This window comes from Scyliorhinus torazame, chromosome 17 (genome assembly GCF_047496885.1).
Source record: "Scyliorhinus torazame isolate Kashiwa2021f chromosome 17, sScyTor2.1, whole genome shotgun sequence".
In the NCBI taxonomy this organism is placed as follows: Eukaryota; Metazoa; Chordata; class Chondrichthyes; order Carcharhiniformes; family Scyliorhinidae; genus Scyliorhinus; species Scyliorhinus torazame.
Window position 1 is genome coordinate 3,079,604 of NC_092723.1, and position 25,087 is coordinate 3,104,690.

The window sequence follows — 25,087 nt, forward strand, 5'->3', positions numbered from 1 at the left end:
CTGTCCATGGAAGGCGAGTTTGTGGTGTGACAAAGCAGGTTTATTATCTGACTGAAAATCTTTCCAATATGTCTGATGGTGGTAAGAGTGGGAGCTTCCTGGTGAGTAAATTGGTGGGGAACCCCTGAACATAGAACATAGAATGATACAGCGCAGTACAGGCCCTTCGGCCCACGATGTTGCACCGAAACAAAAGCCATCTGACCTACACTATGCCATTATCATCCATATGTTTATCCAATAAACTTTTAAATGCCCTCAATGTTGGCGAGTTCTCTACTGTTGCAGGTAGGGCATTCCACGGCCTCACTACTCTTTGCGTAAAGAACCTACCTCTGACCTCGGTCCTATATCTATTACCCCTCAGTTTAAAGCTATGTCCCCTCATGCCAGCCATTTCCATCCGCGGGAGAAGGCTCTCACTGTCCACCCTATCTAACCCCCTGATCATTTTGTATGCCTCTATTAAGTCTCCTCTTAACCTTCTTCTCTCCAACGAAAACAACCTCAAGTCCATCAGCCTTTCCTCATAAGATTTTCCCTCCATACCAGGCAACATCTTGGTAAATCTCCTCTGCACCCGCTCCAAAGCCTCCACGTCCTTCCTATAATGCGGTGACCAGAACTGTACGCAATACTCCAAATGCGGCCGTACCAGAGTTTTGTACAGCTGCAACATGACCTCCTGACTCCGGAACTCAATCCCTCTACCAATAAAGGCCAACACTCCATAGGCCTTCTTCACAACCCTATCTACCTGGGTGGCAACTTTCAGGGATCTATGTACATGGACACCTAGATCCCTCTGCTCATCCACACTTCCAAGAACTTTACCATTAGCCAAATATTCCGCATTCCTGTTATTCCTTCCAAAGTGAATCACCTCACACTTCTCTACATTAAACTCCATTTGCCACCTCTCAGCCCAGCTCTGCAGCTTATCTATATCCCTCTGTAACCTGCTACATCCTTCCACACTGTCGACAACACCGCCGACTTTAGTATCGTCTGCAAATTTACTCACCCACCCTTCTGCGCCTTCCTCTAGGTCAGTGATAAAAATGACAAACAGCAACGGCCCCAGAACAGATCCTTGTGGTACTCCACTTGTAACTGAACTCCATTCTGAACATTTCCCATCAACCACCACCCTCTGTCTTCTTTCAGCTAGCCAATTTCTGATCCACATCTCTAAATCTCCCTCAATCCCCAGCCTCCGTATTTTCTGCAATAGCCTACCGTGGGGAACCTTATCAAACGCTTTACTGAAGTCCATATACACCACATCAACTGCTCTACCCTCGTCTACCTGTTCAGTCACCTTCTCAAAGAACTCAATAAGGTTTGTGAGGCATGACCTACCCTTCACAAAGCCATGCTGACTATCCCTGATCATATTATTCCTATCTAGATGATTATAAATCTTGTCTCTTATAATCCCCTCCAAGACTTTACCCAGAGGCTCACCAGTCTATAGTTGCCGGGGTTGTCTCTGCTCCCCTTTTTGAACAAAGGGACCACATTTGCTGTCCTCCAGTCCTCTGGCACTATTCCTGTAGCCAATGATGACATAAAAATCAAAGCCAAAGGTCCAGCAATCTCTTCCCTGGCCTCCCAGAGAATCCTAGGATAAATCCCATCAGGCCCCGGGGACTTATCTATTTTCAGCCTGTCCAGAATTGCCAACACCTCTTCCCTACGTACCTCAATGCCATCTATTCTAATAGCCTGGGTCTCAGCATTCTCCTCCACAACATTATCTTTTTCCAGAGTGAATACTGACGAAAAATATTCATTTAGTATCTCTCCTATCTCTTCAGACTCCACGCACAACTTCCCATCTCTGTCCTTGACTGGTCCTACTCTTTCCCTAGTCATTCGCTTATTCCTGACATATCTATCGAAAGCTTTTGGGTTTTCCTTGATCCTACCTGCCAAATACTTCTCATGTCCCCTCCTTGCTCGTCTTAGCTCTCTCTTTAGATCCTTCCTCGCTACCTTGTAACTATCCATCGCCCCAACTGAAACTTCACACCTCATCTTCACATAGGCCTCCTTCTTCCTCTTAACAAGAGATTCCACTTCTTTGGTAAACCACGGTTCCCTCGCTCTACGCCTTCCTCCCTGCCTGACCGGTACATACTTATCAAGAACACGCAGTAGCTGATCCTTGAACAAGCTCCACTTATCCAGTGTGCCCAACATTTGCAGCCTACTTCTCCACCTTATCCCCCCCAAGTCACGTCTAATGGCATCATAATCGCCCTTCCCCCAGCTATAACTCTTGCCCTGCGGTGTATACTTATCCCTTTCCATCATTAACGTAAACGTCACCGAATTGTGGTCACTGTCCCCAAAGTGTCCCCTGAGTGGTGGTGTTCCCACGTACCTGCTCCCCTTGTCCTTCCATCTGAAGTCAGTTAATGGATTGTGTACATAGGAATTAAGAGCAGAGGTCGGCAATTCAGCCCTGCGAGCCTGTCCCGCCATTCAATCAGATCCTGGCTGATCTCTTCCTGGTCTCAAATCCACCTCCCACCTGTTCCCCATTTCCCTTTAACCCGTTTTTTAATCAGCAATTTATCTACCTCCTTCTTGAAACCGTTTAATGATTGAGATTCCACCGCACTATGGGGCAGCGAGTTCCACAAATTTAACACCCTCTGCAAGAAGCAGTTCCTCCTCATCTCAGTTTTAATTCTACCGCCTCTCAACTTATATCTGTGACCTCTCTTTTTAGATATCTCCACAAGGGGGAACATTTGGTCTACGTTTACTTCATCAATCCCTTTTAATATTTTATACATCCCGATCAGATCCCCTCTCATCCTTCTAAACTCCAGCGAGTATAAGCCTAAACTGTTTAATCTCTTCTCATACGTCAACCATTTCATCCCTGAAATCAATCTGGTGACCCTCCTCTGAACTGCCTCCAATGCCACCACATCCTTCCTCAAATAAGGAGACCAGAACTGGACACAATACTCCAGGGGCACGATTCTTCGCTCCCGCATCGCCTCACCTCGGCCGCCAAATTTTCCCGCGCCGCTGGTCCGACGCCCTCCCACGATTCTCCCAAGCGGCGAGAACGGCCCCCTCGAGTTCCACGCGGTGCAGGCCGGAGAATCGCCCGAGACACCCAAAATGGTGATTCTCCGGCACCCCTGCTATTCTCAGGCCCGGATGGGCCGAGCGGCCAGCCCAAAACGGCGGGTTCCCCCCGGCGCCGTTCACACCTGGTCGCTGCCGGCGGGAACAGCGCGGGAACGCTGGGGGGGGGGGGGATCCTGCATCGGGGGGGGGGGGGCTCAAATGGGGTCTGGCCCGCGATCGGTGCCCACCGATCGTCAGGCCGTCCTCTCTGAAGGAGGACCTCCTTTTTTTCCGCAGCCCCGCAAGATCCGTCTGACATCTTCTTGCGGTGTGGACTCGGAGAGGACGCCAACCACGCATGCGCAGGTTGGCGCCACCCATGCGTGGGTGACGGCAGTTATGCGGCGCCAGCCGCGTCATGTATCGGGCCCTCAATCGGTCGGGATAGGGGCCGTTTCGCGCCGTCGTGAACCTCGACGGCGTTCACGACGGCGCGAACACTCTGCCTCAATTTCGGAGAATCCCACCCCAGATGTGGTCTCACCAATACCCCACACAATTGCAAAAACACTTCTCTAATTTTATTTGCAATAAACGCTAAAATTCCATTTGCCTTTTTTATTACATCTGCGCACCGACTTTCTGCGATTTATGAACAAAGACACCCAGATCCCTCTGCCCAGGCACATTTTGAATTTAATTCCCATTTAGGTAATAATTTGCCTTTCTATTTTTTTGGCCACAATGGATAACCTCACACTTATCCACATTAAACTCCATCTGCCAAAGGGCCATTCTCCTAGCTTATCTACATCCATCTTTAAACTCTTTGTCTCCTCTTCACTGCCTGCTCTTCCACCTATTTTAGTATCATCCACAAATTTTAGTATGTTACACTCTGTCCCTGCTTGCAGATCATTTATATAGATTGTAAACAGTCTTTTCTGTGTCACTTTGCCAAACGCCTTCTGCAAGTCTAGATATACCACATCCACAGGTTCCCCATTCTCCATCTTGCTGGTTACGTCCTTGTGGTAGTATGTATTGGGGGTCATGTGGGACTGGAAGCCCTAATGTCATTGGCTGACAGATCCCGGGTCCTGGTTGGCCGTTGACCTCATACTCCGCCCTGAAGGCGGAGTATAAGAAGCCGGAGTCTTTCCCCGCAGGCCAGTTTACTATCGGGCTGCTGGGGAACAGACACGCTTAATAAAGCCTCATCGACTTCACTCTATTTGTCTCACGGAGTCTTTGTGCGCCACAATTTATTAAGCGTGCCTAAAAAGGACTATGGAGCTCAGGATCATTCCAGAATGCCTGAGGATCAGCCCCCACGCAGTGAATGCAGCAGCAGCCTTCAAACACTGGCAGACTTGCTTTGAGGCCTACATCACATCGACCACAGGCCGAGTCTCAGATGAACAAAAACTGCAGGTCCTGCACTCGAGGGTGAGCACGGAGATTTTCACCCTCATTGAAGACACCCGCGATTTCCAGACGGCGTTCGCAGCACTGAGAAGTCTCTACGTTCGCCCAGTTAACCAAATCTACGCTCGCTACCAGCTCGCGACGAGACGGCAAGCTCCCGGAGAATTGATGGACGAGTTCTACGCCGCGCTGCTGATTTTGGGACGAGCCTGCAGCTGCCCGTCGGTGAGCGCAAACGAACACACGGACATGTTAATGCGCGATGCTTTTGTTGCAGGTATACAATCCTCCCAAATCCGCCAAAGACTTCTAGAAAAAGAGTCACTAGGACTCTCAGAGGCACGGGCCCTGGCAGCCTCGCTGGACGTAGCCGCGAGTAATACCCGCGCCTACGGCCCCGACCGCGCGGCAGGCCATTGGGCCCCGTACGTACCCGCCGCGGCAAACCCCCTACCCCCCCCCCCCCCGGACACCCCACAGGCTTGCGCAGTCCAAACGCCGAGTCGCACCGGGGGCGCCCGCTGTTATTTCTGCGGCCAGGCGAAGCACCCCCGACAACGCTGTCCGGCCCGCGCAGCCATCTGCAAAAGCTGCGGGAAAAAGGGCCACTATGCGGTGGTGTGCCGGTCCCGCGTGGTCGCCGCCGTCCCGGGAGAACAGGGAGCCCTACAGGCAGTCTATGCCTCCCAACCCCCCCAGCACGCCATGTGCGACCCCCAGGCGCCGCCATTTTGGGTCCCGACCACCGCGGCCCCGGGAGAACTGGGAGCCCTGCACGCCGCCTACGCTCCCCAACCCCCCTCCCCGCAGCCCATGTATGACCCGCCGCCGGCGCTCCCGATTTGGGTGCCGGCCAACACTCTCCACGGAGAGGAAGGGGTTTTTCGTATCCCGAACGCCACCCTCACCCCCGTCCCGCGCCCCACGCCTGACCCGCCGGAGCCGCCGACCTGGGCCCTCACCCCCGTCCCGCGCCCCACGCCTGACCCGCCAGCGCCGCCGACCTGGGCCCTCGCCCCCGTCCCGCGCCCCACGCCTGACCCGCCAGCGCCGCCGACCTGGGCCCTCGCCCCCGTCCCGCGCCCCACGCCTGACCCGCCAGCGCCGCCGACCTGGGCCCTCGCCCCCGTCCCGCGCCCCACGCCTGACCCGCCAGCGCCGCCGACCTGGTCCCTCACCCCCGTCCCGCGCCCCACGCCTGACCCGCCGGCAATACAACTTACCTGGACCCCGATCTCCGTCCCCGGCGAGGGACCTCCTCACGGTCCCAGCGCTCGCAGTACTGATGCCTTGGCCCCGAACACCGCGGTCCCTAGCGAGGGAGCTCCGCGCGGTCCTAGCGCCCGCGGCCCTGGCGCTCGCACCAAAGGAACTCCGCGCGGTCCTAGCGCCCCCCAGACCCCCCAGCACTCAATGTGCGACCCCCAGGCGCCGCCATTTTGGGTCCCGACCACCACGAGGGGAGGAGGGGCCCCGCCATCTTGGACCGCCCCCGGCCTGTACGACGCATGGGGGTGGCCATTTTGTCCACCCCCGACGCCATCTTGTGACCCCTCATCTACGGGCGAGGTATGGGGGCGGCCATTTTATCCATCCCCGACGTCATCTTGGACGGCAACAACGGACCCCACCCCACTACTACAACCACGGCTCGCTTCGGTTACACTCGATCAGGCTCGGCCCCGGACTCTCCAGACGACGACGACAACGGTCCTAATTAACGGCCACGAGACGCCATGCCTAGTCGACTCCGGGAGCACGGAAAGTTTTATACATCCCGACACGGTAAGACGCTGTTCCTTAACTACCTACCCCAGCGCACAAAAGATTTGCCTAGCTGCAGGATCCCACTCCGTACAGATCCAGGGATTCTGCATAGTTACCCTAACGGTACAGGGGAGGGAATTCAAAAACTACAAACTTAACGTCCTTCCCCAACTCTGTGCCCCCACCTTGCTGGGCTTAGATTTTCAATGTAACCTACAGAGCCTTACGTTTAAATTCGGCGGCCCCATACCCCCACTCACTATCTGCGGCCTCGCCACCCTCAAGGTGCAACCCCCGTCCTTGTTTGCGAACCTCACCCCGGATTGCAAACCCGTCGCCACTAGGAGCAGACGGTACAGCGCCCAGGACCGGACCTTCATTCGCTCCGAAGTCCAGCGGCTACTAAAGGAGGGCATAATCCAGGCCAGCAATAGTCCCTGGAGAGCGCAGGTGGTAGTAGTGAAGACAGGGGAGAAACAAAGGATGGTCATTGACTATAGCCAGACCATCAACAGGTACACACAACTAGACGCGTACCCTCTCCCCCGCATATCCGACATGGTCAATCGGATTGCCCAGTATAAAGTCTTCTCCACCGTGGACCTCAAGTCCGCCTCCCATCAGCTCCCCATCCGCCCAAGTGACCGCAAGTACACAGCCTTCGAGGCAGACGGGCGATTATACCACTTCCTAAGGGTCCCTTTTGGCGTCACAAACGGCGTCTCGGTCTTCCAACGGGAAATGGACCGAATGGTTGATCAACATGGGTTACGGGCCACGTTCCCGTACCTCGACAATGTAACCATCTGCGGCCACGATCAGCAGGACCACGATGCCAACCTCCAAAAATTCCTCCAGACTGCCAAAGCCTTGAACCTCACGTACAATGAGGACAAGTGCGTTTTTAGCACCGATCGGCTAGCCATTCTGGGCTACATAGTGCGCAATGGGATAATAGGCCCCGACCCCGAACGTATGCGCGCACTCATGGAATTTCCCCTCCCGCACTGCCCAAAAGCCCTGAAACGCTGCCTGGGGTTCTTTTCATACTACGCCCAGTGGGTCCCCCAGTACGCAGACAAGGCCCGCCCCCTAATACAGACCACGACTTTCCCGCTGTCGACAGAGGCTTGCCAGGCTTTCAGCCGCATCAAAGCGGACATCGCAAAGGCCACGATGCGCGCCATCGACGAGTCCCTCCCCTTCCAGGTCGAGAGCGACGCCTCTGACATAGCTCTCGCGGCTACCCTTAACCAAGTGGGCAGACCCGTGGCCTTTTTCTCCCGAACCCTCCACGCCTCAGAAATCCGCCACTCCTCAGTGGAAAAGGAAGCCCAAGCCATAGTGGAGGCTGTGCGACATTGGAGGCATTACCTGGCCGGCAGGAGATTCACTCTCCTCACTGACCAACGGTCGGTTGCCTTCATGTTCGATAATGCACAGCGGGGCAAGATCAAGAACGACAAGATCTTGCGGTGGAGGATCGAACTCTCCACCTTCAACTATGAGATCTTGTACCGGCCCGGAAAGCTGAACGAGCCGTCTGATGCCCTATCCCGCGGGACATGTGCCAACGCACAAATTGACCGCCTCCAAGCCCTCCACGAGGACCTCTGCCACCCGGGGGTCACTCGGTTTTACCACTTCATCAAGTCCCGCAATCTCCCCTACTCCTTAGAGGAGGTCCGTACAGTCACAAGAGACTGCCACATCTGCGCAGAATGCAAACCGCATTTTTTCAGGCCAGATGGAGCGCACCTGATTAAGGCTTCCTGTCCCTTTGAACGCCTCAGTCTGGATTTCAAGGGCCCCTCCCCTCCACCGACCGCAACGCGTATTTCCTTAATGTAGTGGACGAATACTCCCGCTTCCCTTTTGCCATTCCCTGCTCCGACATGACCGCGGCCACAGTCATTAAAGCCCTGAACAGCATATTCACACTGTTCGGTTACCCCGCATACGTCCACAGCGACAGGGGGTCCTCTTTCATGAGTGACGAGCTGCGCCAGTTCCTGCTCAGCAAGGGTATAGCTTCAAGCAGGACGACCAGCTACAACCCCCGGGGGAACGGGCAAGTAGAAAGGGAGAACGGCACGGTCTGGAAGGCCGTCCTACTGGCCCTACGGTCCAGGGATCTCCCAGTTTCACGGTGGCAGGAGGTCCTCCCGGACGCTCTCCATTCCATCCGGTCGTTATTATGTACGAGCACTAATCAAACGCCTCATGAGCGTCTCCTTGTCTTCCCTAGGAGGTCCTCCTCTGGAACGTCGCTGCCGACCTGGCTGGCGGCCCCAGGACCCATCCTGCTCCGAAAGCACGTGCGGGCACATAAGGCGGACCCGTTGGTCGAAAGGGTTCACCTCCTCCACGCAAACCCCCAGTACGCCTACGTGGAGTACCCCGACGGCCGACAGGACACGGTCTCCCTGCGGGATCTGGCGCCCGCCGGCACCACGCACACCCCCCCGGCACCATCAACCCAACCGCCCCCCTTCCTGCCACCGCTGCACCCCGCGACCGCCCCCTTCCCAGGAGGATCAGTCCCCCTCCCCTTTGCACCGACAGCTAAAACCGTGCGGTTCCCGGAGGCGACAACGCTGGTACAAGCACTACCACCACCGCCGGGGCCGAGGCGATCGACACGGACGACCAGACCGCCCGACCGACTCGTGGCGTCGATGTAAAACAAAGATGGACTGTCCAATGAACATTTTGTTTTCCTATATCCTCTGTAAATAGTTGTAACAGGACGATACTGTCCAATACGGTACTACCATGTAACTGTTCTCTCCTCCCAGGACCAGTACTGTAAACCCTTACCACCATACGAAGCATCACCCCGCCGGGTTCATTTTTGACAAGGGGTGAATGTGGTAGTATGTATTGGGGGTCATGTGGGACTGGAAGCCCTAATGTCATTGGCTGACAGATCCCGGGTCCTGGTTGGCCGTTGACCTCATGCTCCGCCCTGAAGGCGGAGTATAAGAAGCCGGAGTCTTCCCCCGCAGGCCAGTTTACTATCGGGCTGCTGGGGAACAGACACGCTTAATAAAGCCTCATCGACGTCACTCTATTTGTCTCACGGAGTCTTTGTGCGCCACAATCTCAAAGAACTCGAGCAGGTTTGCCAAGCATGACTTACCCCTCATAAGGGGCAGCACAGTGGTTAGCACAGTTGCTTCACAGCGCCTGGGTCCCAGGTTCAATTCCCGGCTTGGGTCCCCAGGCCTGGTCTCTATCCCCCCCTTTCCCCCCAAGCGCACTGTGATGCTGAGTGAGGAGCCCCGCCTCCCAGCCGCGCCCCGCCCCCTCCCGGCCTCGCCCCGCCCCCCCTCCCGGCCGCGCCCCGCCCCCCCTCCCGGCCGCGCCCCGCCCCCTCCCGGCCTCGCCCCGCCCCCTCCCGGCCGCGCCCCGCCCCCTCCCGGCCGCGCCCCGCCCCGTGTCCCGCCCCCTCCCGGCCGCGCCCCGCCCCGTGTCCCGCCCCCTCCCGGCCGCGCCCCGCCAGCCAATAGACCACAACGATGCTAGGGAGCCCCGCCCACTGGCCACCCCGACAGCCAATGGGAGGCGAGGATGGGGCGGGGTGGGTCTGGCGCCTGTCGGTTGGGCCTTCAGTCGGCAGCTTTGCGGCGTCAGCCTGCGGATTGGAGTCGAGTCCCAGCCCCGGAGCCCCGCGTCCCTCCCCGAGCCGCCGCTCAGCACAAACCCGCTCCCGCTGTCCATAACCACACCCGCCATGTTCATCATCCGCTCCGAGTATGACCGGTGAGTGCAGCCCGAGCTTCGTCACTGCGACCGGGGCCCGGCCTGAGCAGCCCGGATCCCCCCCCCCGCGCCGCCCGGATCCCCCCCGCGCCGCCCGGATCCCCCCCCCCCGCGCCGCCCGGATCCCCCCCCCCGCGCCGCCCGGATCCCCCCCGCGCCGCCCGGATCCCCCCCCCCCGCGCCGCCCGGATCCCCCCCCCCCGCGCCGCCCGGATCCCCCCCCCGCGCCGCCCGGATCCCCCCCCCCCCGCGCCGCCCGGATCCCCCCCCCCCCGCGCCGCCCGGATCTCCCCCCCCCCCCCCCCCGCGCCGCCCGGATCCCCCCCCCCCCCCTCCCCCCCCGCGCCGCCCGGATCTCCCCCCCCCCCCCCGCGCCGCCCGGATCTCCCCCCCCCCCCCCCCGCCCGGATCTCCCCCCCCCCCCCCCCCCGCCCGGATCCCCCCCCCCCCGCGCCGCCCGGATTCCCCCCCCCCCCCCCGCGCCGCCCGGATCCCCCCCCCCCCCCCGCGCCGACCGGATCCCCCCCCCCCCCCGCGCCGCCCGGATCCCCCCCCCCCCCCGCGCCGACCGGATCCCCCCCCCCCCCCGCGCCGACCGGATCCCTCCCCCCCCCCCCCCCGCGCCGCCCGGATCTCCCCCCCCCCCCCCCCCCCCCGCGCCGCCCGGATCTCCCCCCCCCCCCCCCGCGCCGCCCGGATCTCCCCCCCCCCCCCCCGCGCCGCCCGGATAGTCACTGCACCGTGCGCTGCTCCACTCCCCGGCCTTCACCTCAACGCCCCCCCCCCCAGCCTCTCTTTCCCCCCCGCCCCCCCCGTTAATAAAAGTTTTAATTTACGTGTTGATGGGTTTTTGGTTTCACTTTCAGGGGTGTCAATACATTCTCTCCAGAAGGCCGATTGTTCCAAGTCGAATATGCCATCGAGGCCATTAAGGTGAGTTTGTACAATACTGGGCTGTGTTTCAATGTAGATAATCGACATCTTTTCCCAAATGCAGAGGAGTCTAGAACTAGGTTTAAGGGGAGAGATACAAAAGAGACCAGAGGGGAAATTTCTTCGCTGCCAGAGGCAGTGGTAGTGGCGGGTACAATTTTGTCCTTTTAAAAGCAGTTGGACAGTTACAGGGGCAGGGTGGGTATAGAGGGATATGGCCCAAATGCGGGCAAGTGGGACTGACATAGTGGTAGAAATTGGGTGGCATGGACAAGCTGGGCCGAAGGGCCTGTTTCCATGCTGTAAACAATCTATCTACCACAGAGACTGGGTCGGTCAGTTCATCCCAGAGTGAGAGACAGGTATTTAATCAGCGAGGGAATTGAGGGTTCTGTGGGAAGGCGGAAATCTGGAGTGCGGATGAGCACATCAGATCACCCATGGTCTCCTGAATGGCGGAGCAGACCGAATGACCGATTTCCACTGCTGCATCTTCTGGATGAAGTAACTGAAAGCATTTTCTTGTAATAGACCTTAATCAGACGAGGCGAAAGGCTACAGAAATAGGGAGAGGCTTTGGGAGAAGAGACATTTAGAAATCCAAAGACACAGGTTTGGCCGATAGAAAGGTATGTCGATGTGAAGAAAGACGAGAGGCAACATTCTCTGGCCTTCCCGCGGAGTGTTTCCTGGCAGCAGGAGGCGGCCTGCTGTTGGCCAGCTGCGGAACCTTCTGGTCCCACCGCTGTCAATAGATTTCCCATTGAATCCACTCTACACTGCTGGGAAACCCACGACAGTGGTGCACTGTTGGCGGGACTGGAGTATCTCACCCATGCTGACTGGGATTGGAAGGGACAGAATGTTTTACGATAATAATGTAACCAAGAGTGAGGTCCAAGCAGGGAATAGGAATTTTAAAAATGAAGTCACATCTGCACCCGAGAAGCGTCGCTTTAATGTCGATTAACTAGTGCCACAATTAGAGATAAATGGTTCAAATCTAGTTGCCATTTTAAAGACACAGTTACAAGCTGACATAGATTGAGAAATAAATATTCTGTGATACTCAACATTTTGAAAAGACAGGCAGAATATGAAAGGAGGAGGGGTAGTCTTTATTATAAAGGATTATGTGAGGACTTAGTGAGAAAGGATCTTGCCTCAGAAAATCAGGAAATGGAATCAGAGTGGGTGGAGATTAAGAATATAAAGATCAGAAAAGGTTGGTGGGAATAGTTTATATGCTCTAGAGTAGTTATAGTATTGGACAGAGAAATGGACAAGAAATTATTGGAGCTTGTAACAAAGGCAATGTAAAGATTGTGGATATGTTCATCTTCATAAAGACTGGATTAATCAAATAGGTGAAGGTGAGTTTGTAGAATACAAGTTTTGTGACGCGTTTCCTGGTGCAATATGTTATAGAACCAGCTGGGGATAACGCTATTTTAGATCTAGTACTGTGCAATGATGCAGGGTTGATTAATAGAACCATATCATTCCTATAGTGCAGAAGGTGGTCTTTTGGACCATGGTGTGCACAAACCCTCTGAAAGAGTACCCTACCTTGGCCCACTCCACCGCCCTATCTCTGTAACACCATCTAACCTGCACATCTTTGGAAACTAAGGGACAATTTATCATAGAATTTACAGTGCAGAAGGAGGCCTTTCGGCCCATCGAATCTGCATCGGCCCTTGGAAAGAGCTCCCTACTTAAGTCCACATCTCCACCCTATCCCAGTAACCCCACCTAACCTTTTTGGACACTAAGGGCAATTTAGCATGGCAAATCCACCTAATCTGCACATCTTTGGATTGAGGGAGGAAACCCACGCAGATACGGGGAGGACATGCAGACTCCGCACACAGTGACCCAAGCGAGATTCAAACCTGGAGCTGTGAAGCAACAGTGCTAACCACTGGGCTACAGTGCCGCCAACAGCCAATCCACCTAATGTGCCCGTCTTTGGACTGGGAGGAAACCAGAGAACCCAGTGGTTCCCTCCCACAAGTTCCAAAAGATGTGCTGTTAGGTGAATTGGACATTCTGAATTCTCCCTCTGTGTACCCAAACAGGTGCTGGAGTGTGGCGACTAGGGGATTTCACAGTAACTTCATTGCAGTGTTAATGTAAGCCTACTTGTGACAATAATAAAGATTATTTGAGACCAGGAAGAGATCTGCCATGATCTGATTGAATGGCGGAGCAGACTGCAGATCTGAATTGTCATCTACTCCTAATTCCTATGTTCCTAGAATGAATAGTTGTGGTCCCAACCCTTGACCCCTGAGACACACCACTGTCACCAGCTACCATCCTGAAAAAGACCCCTTTATCCCCACCCCCTGCCTTCTGCCAGTCAGCCAATCCTTTATTTATGCAAGTATCTTGCCCGTAACACCATGGGCTCTTAACTTATTTAGCAGTCTCCTGTATGCCACCTTTTCAAAGGCCTTTTGGAAATCCAAGTACATCACGTCCACTGGCTCTCCTTTGTCTATCTTCCTTGTTACCACCTCAAAGAATTCCAACAGATTTGCCAGGCATGGGCCTCCCCTTGACGAAACCGTGCTGACTCAGTCCTATTTTATCATGCACTTTCAAGTACTCCGCAATCTCATCCTTATTAATGGACTCTAAATTCTTACCAACGACTGAACTCCGGCTAACCAGCCTTTAATTTCCCATCTTCTGCGCCTCTCGCTTCTCAAACAGCGGTGTTACATTAGCCACTTTCCAGTCCTCTGGTGCCCTTCCTGACTCCAGTGATTCCTGAAAGATCACCACGATGCCTCCACAATTATCATAGAATTTACAGTGCAGAAGGAGGCCATGCGGGCCATCGAGTCTGCACCAGCTCTTGGAAAGAGCACCCTACCCAAGGTCAACACCTCCACCCGATCCCCATAACCCAGTAACCCCACCCAACACTAAGGGCCATTTTAGACACTAAGGGCAATTTATCATGGCCAATCCACCTAACCTGCACATCTTTGGACTGTGGGAGGAAACCGGAGCCCCCGGAGGAAACCCACGCAGACACGGGGAGAACGTGCAGACTCCACATAGACAGTGACCCAAGCCGGAATCGAACCTGGGATCCTGGAGCTGTGAAGCAATTGTGCTATCCACAATGCTACCGTGCTGCCCAACAATCTCCTCCGCTATCTCCTTCAGAACCCTGGGGTGTAGTCCATCCGGTCCGAGTGATTTATCCACCTTCAGACCTTTCAGCTTCCCCAGCACCTTCTCCTTGGTGATGGCCACTGCTCTCACCCCTACCCCTGATTCTCTTGAATTCCTGGAATGCCACTGGTGTCTACCACTGTGAAGACTGATGAAAAGTTCCTATTTAGTTCCCCTGCCATTTCTTTATTCCCTATTACTACTTCTCCAGCCACATTTTCCAGTGGTCCAACATCCATTCTTACCTCTCTCTTACCTTTTATATATCGAAAAAAATCTTGCCACTAGGAACATTCTAGAATCTGGAATTTGTGAGATCAAAACCAAGGCAATCACTATCTGAAGCCATTCCTTTACAAGCCATAAGCCTAGGCCATCACTTGTGCAGGGAATTGTCGACATTTCATTACATTAATTTCTCTTCCAATTTTCCCAATATTAAATATTTTTATGTTCCTCACTCTCATTAGACCCGTGGTTTCCTAGCCAATATTTATCCCCCAATAGCACTAAAGCAGTTTATTTGATCATTATCCCATTGCTGTGTTCGAAAGACTGTCACATTTCCTGTAATAAGTCCTTAATTGGCTGTAAAGTACTTCAGGACTTCCTGACATTGTTAAAAGTACTTTTATCAATGCAAGTCTTCTTTGTCTCTTTCTGAATAATTTGAATCAATTAATGCTCGAGGTGTTCTGCTCCAGACCATTGACTTCCAGTTCTAATGCTGCCTGTTTTCAACATGTCCTCAACTGAACTATTGTCAGAATTTCAATTTTTTGTCACCTCCGATACAGCCAATCTAGTGCTCTTCTAACCAGTGTCTGATTCTTCTCTGCACAGACTAGCTTACAAAAAAAATGGTCCATCCCTTAATCCTCACTAAATACTGCTTACCCGTCACTGTTACGCTCACTGACCTAAATTGGGTCTGAACTTCCCAACCCTCTATTTAACATTCTTCAGTTTTGTTTAAATCCCTCATGTCTTCTCTTCCTATCACTGCAACCATCTCTGAACTCTGGCCTCTACCTCTTTTGTGCACCCCTGTTCCTCACCACTGATTTAAGCTTTGGGACATTTTCTTAATTTCTGTCTACTTGGTTATCTCTTTGACCAGATTTTTAGTTACTCCTCTTGCGATCCCTTTTTGCCTCAATACCTTCCCATGAATTGTTTTGGGTGTTAATGGCACTAGACATGCAAGTTATCTGAATTCTGAGCTGAATTTATTTCTGTCACATTTCAGTCTGCAATTCAGATCCTCCTACCAATTTGTGGAACCCATGACATCAGCCACCATTACAAGTTTTGCTCATCCTTAATTTTCTAATTAAATGGCAGAACAGGCGAGCTAGATGTTCAGATATAAGAGAGGGGGGGGGGGGGGGACAGGCGGTGGTGGTGGAACTGTCAAAGCTGAAAATCTGAAATAGAAACAGCAAATGCTCGAAATAGATGGCGTAGCCATCAGTATCTGAAACGTTATGTTCTTCTGAGTAGATACTTTGTATATCAGAACTTTTGTTTTAAAGAGTTTTCTAACATTTTATATCATAGATTATCATAGAATTTACAGTGCAGAAGGAGGCCATTCGGCCCATCGAGTCTGTGCCAGCTCTTGGAAAGAGCACCCTACCCAAGGTCAACACCTCCACCCTATCCCCAGTATCCCCACCCAACACTAAGGGCAATGTTGGACACTAAGGGCAATTTATCATGGCCAATCCACCTAACCTACACATCTTTGGACTGTGGGAGGAAACCGGAGCACCCGGAGGAAACCCACGCACACACTGGGAGGATGTGCAGACTCTGCACAGACAGTGACCCAAGCCGGAATCGAACCTGGGACCTGGAGCTGTGAAGCAATTGTGCTATCCACAATGCTACCGTGCTGCCCCAAATATCTCAATTTCTGGGATTTTTAATGGTGTACTTTTTAAAGCTAGCTAAACAGTCAAAATGTAACAAAATGCTCTTTCTCTTCCTATAGTTGGGCTCCACAGCAATCGGAATCCAGACTACAGAAGGTGTTGTTCTTGCAGTTGAAAAGAGAATCACTTCACCCCTGATGGAACCCAATAGCATTGAGAAAATTGTTGAAATTGATGCCCACATAGGTTAGTACACTTAAAAAGAATTTGCAGGACATTGACAGTTGAACCTTTTTTCTTCTTCAATACTTCCTGAATAATGAGTGCAACAGCAAATTTTACAGATGAATATCTGGGGAAATGGTTGACACAGTAGAAAATGATTGCTATGACATATTACACCTCCTCGAGACTGATTAAAATGAAATACATGACACGTTTCAGCCTGTGTCAAAGTCTTAATCCAAGTGATGGAGGCAAAATTCATAATTTACTTTTAAAAACAATGTGGAAGAGTGTAATTTGAAAAAGGCACGGTGGAGGTCATGGGAATGTGACTCGGTAGATTGGATTGGATTTGTTTTATTGTCACGTGTACCGAGGTACAGTGCAAATTATTGTTCTGCGTGCAGTCCAGACAGATCATTCCATACATGAAAAAAACATAGGGGCATGCATAAATACACAATGTAAATACATAGGCACAGGTAGCGGGTGAAGCATACGGAGTGTAATAGTACTCAGTAGAGAAGATGTGTGAAGAGATCAGGTCAGTCCATAAGAGGGTCATTCAGGAGTCTGGTAACAGTGGGGAAGAAACTGTTTTTGAATCTGTTAGTTGGTGTTCTCAGACTTTTGAATCTCCTGCCCGATGGAAGAAGTTGGAAGAGTGAGTAACCCGGGTGGGAGGGGTCTTTGATTATGCTGCCCGCTTTCCCCAGGCAGCGGGAGGTATAGACAGTCAATGGATGGGAGTTGGGTTCGCGTAATGGACTGGGCTATGTGCTTGCGTTCTTGGGCTGAGCAGTTACCATACCAGGCTGTGATGCAGCCAGATAGGATGCTTTCTATAGATAGGTAGACAGTGCAGGCCCTTTGGAAAAATTATATTGGATGGATGGCCTCCTCCTGCTGTAAAGTCCTGAGTTGGCCTGGTGGTCCCTGTTGATTGACATCGGCAGAGACATCAAAACAGGTCTTGACTGCAGAAGTGTCAAATTAGTTTGATAAAGGCCTAGAATAAAATTATAAAGGAAATGGGGACAGGGTGTTCCTTATAATTGCAACTGTTGTTTTGTTTTGAAAAAATTAAAAAGGTCTGACAGCCTCTCTGGAGCTAATGTTTCGAGTCTGGATGATTCTTTGCCAAAGCTCTGGCAAAGTGATCCAGACTCGCAATGTTAGCTCCCTTCTCTCTCCTCTCTCACTCTCCACAGATGCTGTCAGACCTGCTGAGATTGTCCAGTATTATTTTGTTGCATTAGTTTTGATGTTTGCATGATCTGTCTGCTTTGTTACGTAATGCATATTTGTGCAAAATGTTTTGGGTTATTATGAGAGTCAACAGCTTGTACTTTTGAGTCTGTATTTGTAAATAAAAATACCCCTGTATCAAATGTAGGCATTTTGTCTTGGATAAAGGCTATTGCATTTAAATTTCAACATCCATTCTATGTTTTTTGGAATGTCTTCCCTTACTTGTTAATTATTTTGTTGCTAGGTTGTGCAATGAGTGGGTTAATAGCTGATGCCAAAACTTTGATTGACAAAGCAAGGGTTGAAACGCAGGTAAAATTACCATTTTTGCAAATGAACCTATTTTAAAATGTTAAATAACTTATTTTTATAATGTGACCTTAGATGGATACAGTGCATTTTTTAACCACCAACTTGATGTTTTATATTAAGTGAAATGCTGCAAATACTCGGCAGGCAAAACCTCTGTTGTAAGAAACAGACTGTCATCTGAAGGAGTTTGGTAGTGTAGATGCTGAGAGATTGTTTCCGCTATTTGAGGAATCTAAAACACGGGAATACAATCTCAGGATAAAGGACTGAAATGGGGATAAATTACTTTGAATTGTTGGAATTTGCCACCCAGAGGGTTGTGGATGTTCCATTGTTGAATAATCTGGGATAGATAGATTCTTGGTGTCTGAGAATCCAGGTATATGGGGAGCAGGTGGCAAAGTGGAGTTGGGCCATGATTGTTTTGAACGGAGCAGGCTCAATGGAGCACATGATTTATGAGCGGCATTGTGTTTGGTCCTGGCAAAGCAAGTCATGGAACATCTTGAAAGAAGAAACAAAAGAGTGCTTTGGGTACAGATGATGTAGGAGTCAGTTGGTCCTAGAACTCTCATCTGAACAGAGGTATTTTAGCTTGGTCCTGAAAGGTTCTTTTTCCAAGGATTCTGCACGAGAAAAGCAAGTAGAAACCTGGTTGTTAACTTTATTTGTGATTGATATTTGAAATATATTGATTTGCTTAATTGGAATTTAGAGACTGGTTTTAGGAAGCAAGTTAAGGTTTTCTCTTTTACTTCAGAACTGTTGTAACTCTTAACTGTAAATTTTTGTTGTTGCTAATGTGATTAATTCTGTTTACATTAAAATTTGTTTTAATATAAAAGATACCGTGATTCAGTGTTATCACTCCTGAGGCACAGTAACATTTCCTCACAGTTTTACACATTGCAAATAGATAGGCTCCTAACACCTGTTATTCCTTATGTTTAAGGAAAGTATGAAAGAGGAAGATGTTTAACAAAAACATATTATTTAATCGTCAACTACAGCTTGGTCTTGATTTTGGTGCCAGTGTTTTGAATACAAGTCCCTGAAAATTACAATCTGTTGTATTTCAAATTACATTTAAAATGTTTTGTTTTCTCTTCCCCTAAAGATTGTAACTTTTAGTCAAATTTCTGATGCCTCTGTGGATAGGAATAATATTCATATGAAGTTATTTAATTTGGCACAACTTACAATTGCATTTGTTTTCTATTCTTTAGAATCATTGGTTTACCTATAATGAAAATATGACCGTGGAGAGTGTGACGCAGGCAGTTTCTAACCTGGCCTTGCAGTTTGGCGAAGAAGATGCAGATCCTGGTGCAATGGTAAATTTTCTCGCTAAATCCATATAGATGCAGGGGTCCAGAATTTGCAGTTGGATTGATGGCGAAACTAAGGACGCACGTGTTAAACTGACAACAATTTGTGGCATCCGCTAATGCACAATTGGTTATGGAAATCCAGAACATTATCCAGTAATGTACTAGAGTATTGTTTTTTGTAACAGTTACAACATGTTAACTGGTTATAGTAGTAATCTTTCTGTGTATATTAATAATCATTTAAATTAAACAAGCTACAAGGTAGAGTTGCTGCTTTTAAAGATGGTTTCACAATTATGTTGTATGCAAGAAATCCATGTTCCCCCTCTCTGCTATAGCAAGATACAGTACTTGATTCACTGAATGATTTGAAAATATTGTAGCTTCTTGCGGGATACTGTGTGTTTGAAGCAGACTCTAAGGAAAAAGGGTGTGAATGAAAGGTCAAAAATGCCGGGGCGACTTTGGCCTACCGTACCTCTTGCTTGATCACAAAAAAACTCCTCTTTGTTTCTTTTTCTTGACTGCAGGAGGGTAGAAGATAACTTTTTAATATATTATCATTTAGTTTTTGTGTGTTTGAAAGGAAAGATGTGATTAAAATGACTTGACTTTTAACTTTTCTCAGAGCCGACCATTTGGTGTGGCTTTGCTGTTTGGAGGAATTGATGAAAAAGGACCACAGATGTGAGTATAATTTCTACTGAATGCTTTGTTATATGTTAATAGTGGATTAGGATACTTTTAACATGATAAGTTGGCTGCATGATTTTAGCTGTCGCACAGCGTGGTGACAGGCCTGCCTGGAGCTGGCTTTAATACCAGTGACGGCAGGATGAGGCCCCCTAGTGCTCAATTGAATTATTGTTTGATTTGGGGCTTTTGACAATTCAGCAGTTGGATGTCCGATCTGCATTCAACACTGAACTGCTGTATGTATGCTGGTAAACTGTGCTGTGTCATTCAAGGACTACAATGTTGGGTCTCTAGCCTGTGCTTAGGATGGGCAATTTATGGTTTGTTTTATTGTTACATATTTACGGTGTTTTTGTAATTATGAGCGCAATTTTAATTTCTTGTGCAGGTATCATATGGATCCATCTGGGACCTTTGTACAGTGTGATGCAAGAGCGATTGGTTCTGCTTCTGAAGGTGCCCAGAGCTCGCTCCAGGAGGTTTATCGTAAGGTACAGGCACCACTGTAAAGAGGATGATGTTTGGAATTTAATCCACTTAATGTCATGGAAAAAAACGGTTCAACATTTGTAGGCCCCCGCTTAACTAATGAAAAATCTGGGTAATATTGTAATAAAATATACACTTATTAGCAGCCGTTTGGAAAATACTTGTATTTCCAATCATCACAATCTTGTGAATTTCCAAAACCAACACAAGTTTTTATTTTGATCCCTCTTCAATCTACAGGAGTGTGTTATTGTCTGACACATTGATCTTGGCAAAATTTTAAGTTTACTGGCCTGAAATTAGCGATGGCAATGATGGCAAAACTATCAGTGTTGTTCTCCTGAAACTGACAGCAACCTGGGAGTCTGAACATGTATATAATAATGCAGAAATCCAAATCGTGCCGTCAGTGTCCGCTTCTCCCGAGGGTGTGCAATGAGGCCCTCCTCCCACCCCTGCAGACTGCAAGCAATGAGAGCACTATGAAGTGACAAGAACTTCCTCTCTTGCTGTTTTAAAAAAAAAACTTTTCTGAATGAGGTGTAACTGGGTGTTAAACAATAGGATAATTTTACATTTCATTGTCAAATGCTACATTTTAGATTCTGGAATTAATCGTTCGACTACGTTGGAAGCTGATAGAAGCTAAAATATCAATCATTATTTATTTCGCTAGCTGAACATTTTAAATTTAACGGATGAATGGTTTGCTGTGTGAGAATACTTTGATGTGATTGGCTGCTTATCCAGCTTGTTGATATCACTCCTCTTGCATTCCAGGAGATCCCCTTGACTTGATGCCATTTTTGCTTTGCCATCAGGAAAGGGGATGTCTGCATTACCGGAATCACAAGATCTTTGTGATCAACTTGCTTCTAGACCAACAGCGAGCGCTGTTACTTTTCCGCTGACTCCAAAATCCGGCATTAATTTAGCTGATACATTATACATGTCCATTGCCCTTGAAATCTATTGAACCTGGACGGTCCTGCAAACCATGGGTACAATGCTTAGGTTCTTGTTAGCCAAACTTTCCAAACATCTTGCAGCTTTCAGCATACACCAATGAAGCATTGGCATTCCTTTCAACCTTCATATTTTGGGGTATTGGGTTTCTTATGCTCATAAATCATTGTGACTAAAAGAGTTTTGCTGTGCAGCTTCATGTAACCAGAAGTAGGCTCGAGTTATAATGGACTTGGCTGATCAGAAAATAATGTTTAAATCATTGCAAAGCAAGTTAGGACCAGTTTCAAAAACTTATAAAAGCAGAATACTCCACATGCTGGAAATGTGAAATAAAAAGTGAAAGTGCTGGGGAAACGCAGCAGGTCTGGCAGCATGTGTGGAGAGCGAAACCGAGTTAATGTCTCAAGTCCAAGCATTAACTCTGCTTGTCTCTCCACAGATACTGACAGACCTGCTGTGTTTTTCCAGCCTTTTCAGTTATATTTTACAAAAACCTTTCCCTTCTGAAATAATTCTCAGTTGAAGTATAATTTCCCGGAGCATTAGTTTGTGCATATCGCAGCAGATGTTTTAATTCTCTCCCGACTTCATTTCCCATATTATTTGTTGTCAAGATCACTTTATTGGAAGTATTAATCTTTTTCCACAAAATCAATCAATACACGACGTGTTGCCATTGGCAGTTTGCATGCCAGAGTATAAATCCACATTGCCACCCAAATTTCAGCTAGCAGTTTAATTTAACAAATTATTGAGGAAGTGTGCAGAATGGTGCCTTTAGTAATTACATTGGATGAAGACTTCAATTATTGTTTTTGATTTCTAGTCAATGACATTAGAAGAGGCAAAAAACGCAGCTCTCACCATCCTGAAACAAGTAATGGAAGAAAAACTGAATGCTACTAATATTGAGGTATGAATGTCTAGCCACTGGTAAAACCGCAAGTCCTTCAGTCTGCTAGGGCTGTCTGCTTTTGTTTAATAATTTTACTTCTGGTTCTGAAGCCTCAGTCTGATCGATAATAGATTCATTGCTCTTGCAAGGAGCTGGCTGGGGCTGCATAGCCCCTGTGCTGTAAACATTCAATAATTTATATTTCTCTTTCCCTATCCTTCCCTCCCACATCCTGATCAACAGAATAGATGTGAGCACAGCTGGGTGACCAGAGTTGGCTTTTCCCTCCTGCAGAAGAGGATTGCCAGGCACTAGAGGGTTGCCAGTGCCCAAGGAAGCATGGTGTGTGAGCCCCTATAGGAGCTGAGATGAGATAGCGAGGGAGCAGACAACTAGAGCACCAGTGTATTTTCTCAAAGTGCCAGGCATTGCATCTGGGTAGCGATATGAGACTTCATGCAGAGGAATCTGAAAAAATATATATATAATTGAACATGCACTCGGTAAATGAAGCTAGAAAGTAGCATAGGCTTGAATATAAATCCCTGTGCATTTCCAGTAACGAGCCTCACTACAAAAGCTGTGTGGATAGTAACCTTAGCTCCTTGTTAGCACTTCTGTTGCTGCCAAGCACGACAATTTGCCGGAGTTTGATAACTGCTGATTCTTTTTCAGCTCGCAACAATGGAACCTTCGAAAGTATTTCATATGTACACAAAGGAAGAGCTGGAAGAAGAAATTAAGAAACTGCAAACATGAATATCGACACGGCACTGCTTCCTGGAGTTTGATTCGGAGCACAATCAAAGTTCCATGCTCGCTTGAAGATTTTGTTCATGAAATAAAAGTTATTGTAGGAAAGAAATTCCAGAAAACATTTTTCTTTATGTATTACAAATTACATCAATCTTTTATCTCAAGGATTTGAAACGGTCTCTGTACATAGTGCATTGAAAACTTGTTACGAATCAAATAAGGCTAAATAAATTTTGTTACTGATAATGCGTTCAGAAAATCTTTATTCAACTTTGCACCAAAGTACCCTTGCACCAAAAAAGGTTGCGAGGCAAAGGTAAAGATAGACCAAATATAATTCAGTTCAGCCTCGTTTCACTTTGAGCCTCCTTGATTATGAACCTTAATCCTGTCAGTGTTTGCTATAAACTGGTGATTCAAACCTGAAACAGCTCTGACTATATGAAATAATAAAAACAAAGAACGTTCTAGGACCAACATTTTTCATGTACATGTTTTTATTTCAACTGATTATAGGAAGATGAAGTAACATTAACCTATCGTCATTGATCAAGGGTGTGTCTTTTTTTCATCTTTGTTCTTTATTTCTTCACCAAAACTAATATCTGACTAAATATAGTTACCTAGCTTCCAAGTGCCCTATATTGCACTAAGTCACCTGTCTTCTCACTGACTGGTAATAAGAGGAAATCATAGCCCATCTCCATTATCGCACCTCAGGTCCCCACATCTACCCCCTGGCAGGGGATGTGGAGAGGAGCCAGAAGTGAAAGGGGTGGCTGACATTTGCCACCCAAACCCAGCATAAGATCAACTGCAATACCCTACCCTAACCATGGCCTGGCTTGAGGTCAGTCAGCATAGGCCAGAATAGGCATTGAAAATCTGGTCTATAGCATCCAATATTAAATTGGATGGTACGTGAAAATTTGAGCTGCCTCCTTGTTAATCTTGAGACGAATAGTTTGATTATTCACATTTTGAAGTACCGATTTTGCCAATGGCGAGACATCACTTATGAAAAGTAACATTTGATGCAAAATAAATTGAATATAAGACTACCGTTTAACACTGGCACTTGCTTTGTAGGAGACTAAAAGGAGAAATGTCAGATGTATTAAGAATTCCCTATCATGCTTATTTCCATCAACACTTCGAGCTCCTTGGCTCCAGGAGACTGTCTGCACTGCCCAATATTTCCTGGCAGCATAGTAATAGTGATCTGAATTGAATGCTGTTTAGTTGTGTTGTACCGTGTTCTCTAATCCTTCAGCTGAAAGCCTAAAAATGCTTTAGTCAGTTGCGAGCTAGATATAATCTTCAAGCTGTTTATTTAACAGGCAGAAAGTGACCTTGTGAAGTAGTAGTTTTTCCTTCATGGACATGGCTAGGTTTACAGTTGTCTGCTTTCTCCTTGCCTTTTGCAGGCAGTGGTGTCTGAGGTCTTCCCTTGTCAGGATCTTTCCTGCAAGCTTCTCGCCTGCCTGCCCTCTCCTGTGGTTATATTCTCAAATGACAATGGGACGAGAAGGGGATTAAGATGCTAAAAGATTTGTTTCTTCGGGGTCGGTTTGCAGGATTGAGGGAGCTGGAAGCGAAGTATGGGCTAGAGCAGGGAGAAGTGTTTAGGTACATGCGCGTTCAGGATTTTGCGAGGAAGGAGATACAGAGTTTCCCAGAGGAACCGGCTTCCACATTGCTGGAGGAGGTGTTGACGACAAGGGGACTGGAGAAGGGGGCAGTGTCAGCGGTATACGGAGTTATTCTGGAAGAGGATAAAGCACCACTGGAAGGGATCAAAGCAAAGTGGGAGGAAGAGCTGGGAGAGGCTATAGAGGAGGGGGTCTGGTGTGCTCCGGAGAGTGAATGCCTCCACCTCGTGCAAGGTTGGGGCTGATACAGCTGGAGGTGGTATATAGAGCGCACCTCACGAGGGCGAAGATGAGACAATTTTTTGAAGGAGTAGAGGATGTGTGAGCGTTGTGGGGGGGGAGGTGCGAATCACGTTCATATGTTTTGGTCCTGTCCAAAGCTAGGGGAGTACTGGAAGGTGTTTAGGGTAATTTCCAAGGTGCGTGTGAAACTAGACCCGGGTCCCCAGGAGGCCA

At 49.2% G+C, this 25,087-nt stretch overlaps 1 protein-coding gene across 1 annotated transcript; it reads left to right on the top strand.

Moving 5' to 3' along the window:
• The first annotated feature begins 9,874 nt into the window (after positions 1–9,874).
• On the top strand, positions 9,875–23,225 carry psma5 (proteasome 20S subunit alpha 5). Its single transcript, XM_072479903.1, has 9 exons — positions 9,875–10,053; positions 10,920–10,986; positions 16,175–16,301; positions 17,776–17,843; positions 19,070–19,177; positions 19,803–19,861; positions 20,259–20,361; positions 22,155–22,241; positions 22,899–23,225. Exons 1-9 carry the CDS (start codon positions 10,025–10,027, stop codon positions 22,980–22,982), a joined length of 732 nt encoding a protein of 243 aa, XP_072336004.1. The 5' UTR covers positions 9,875–10,024; the 3' UTR covers positions 22,983–23,225.
• Positions 23,226–25,087: the final 1,862 nt, after the last annotated feature.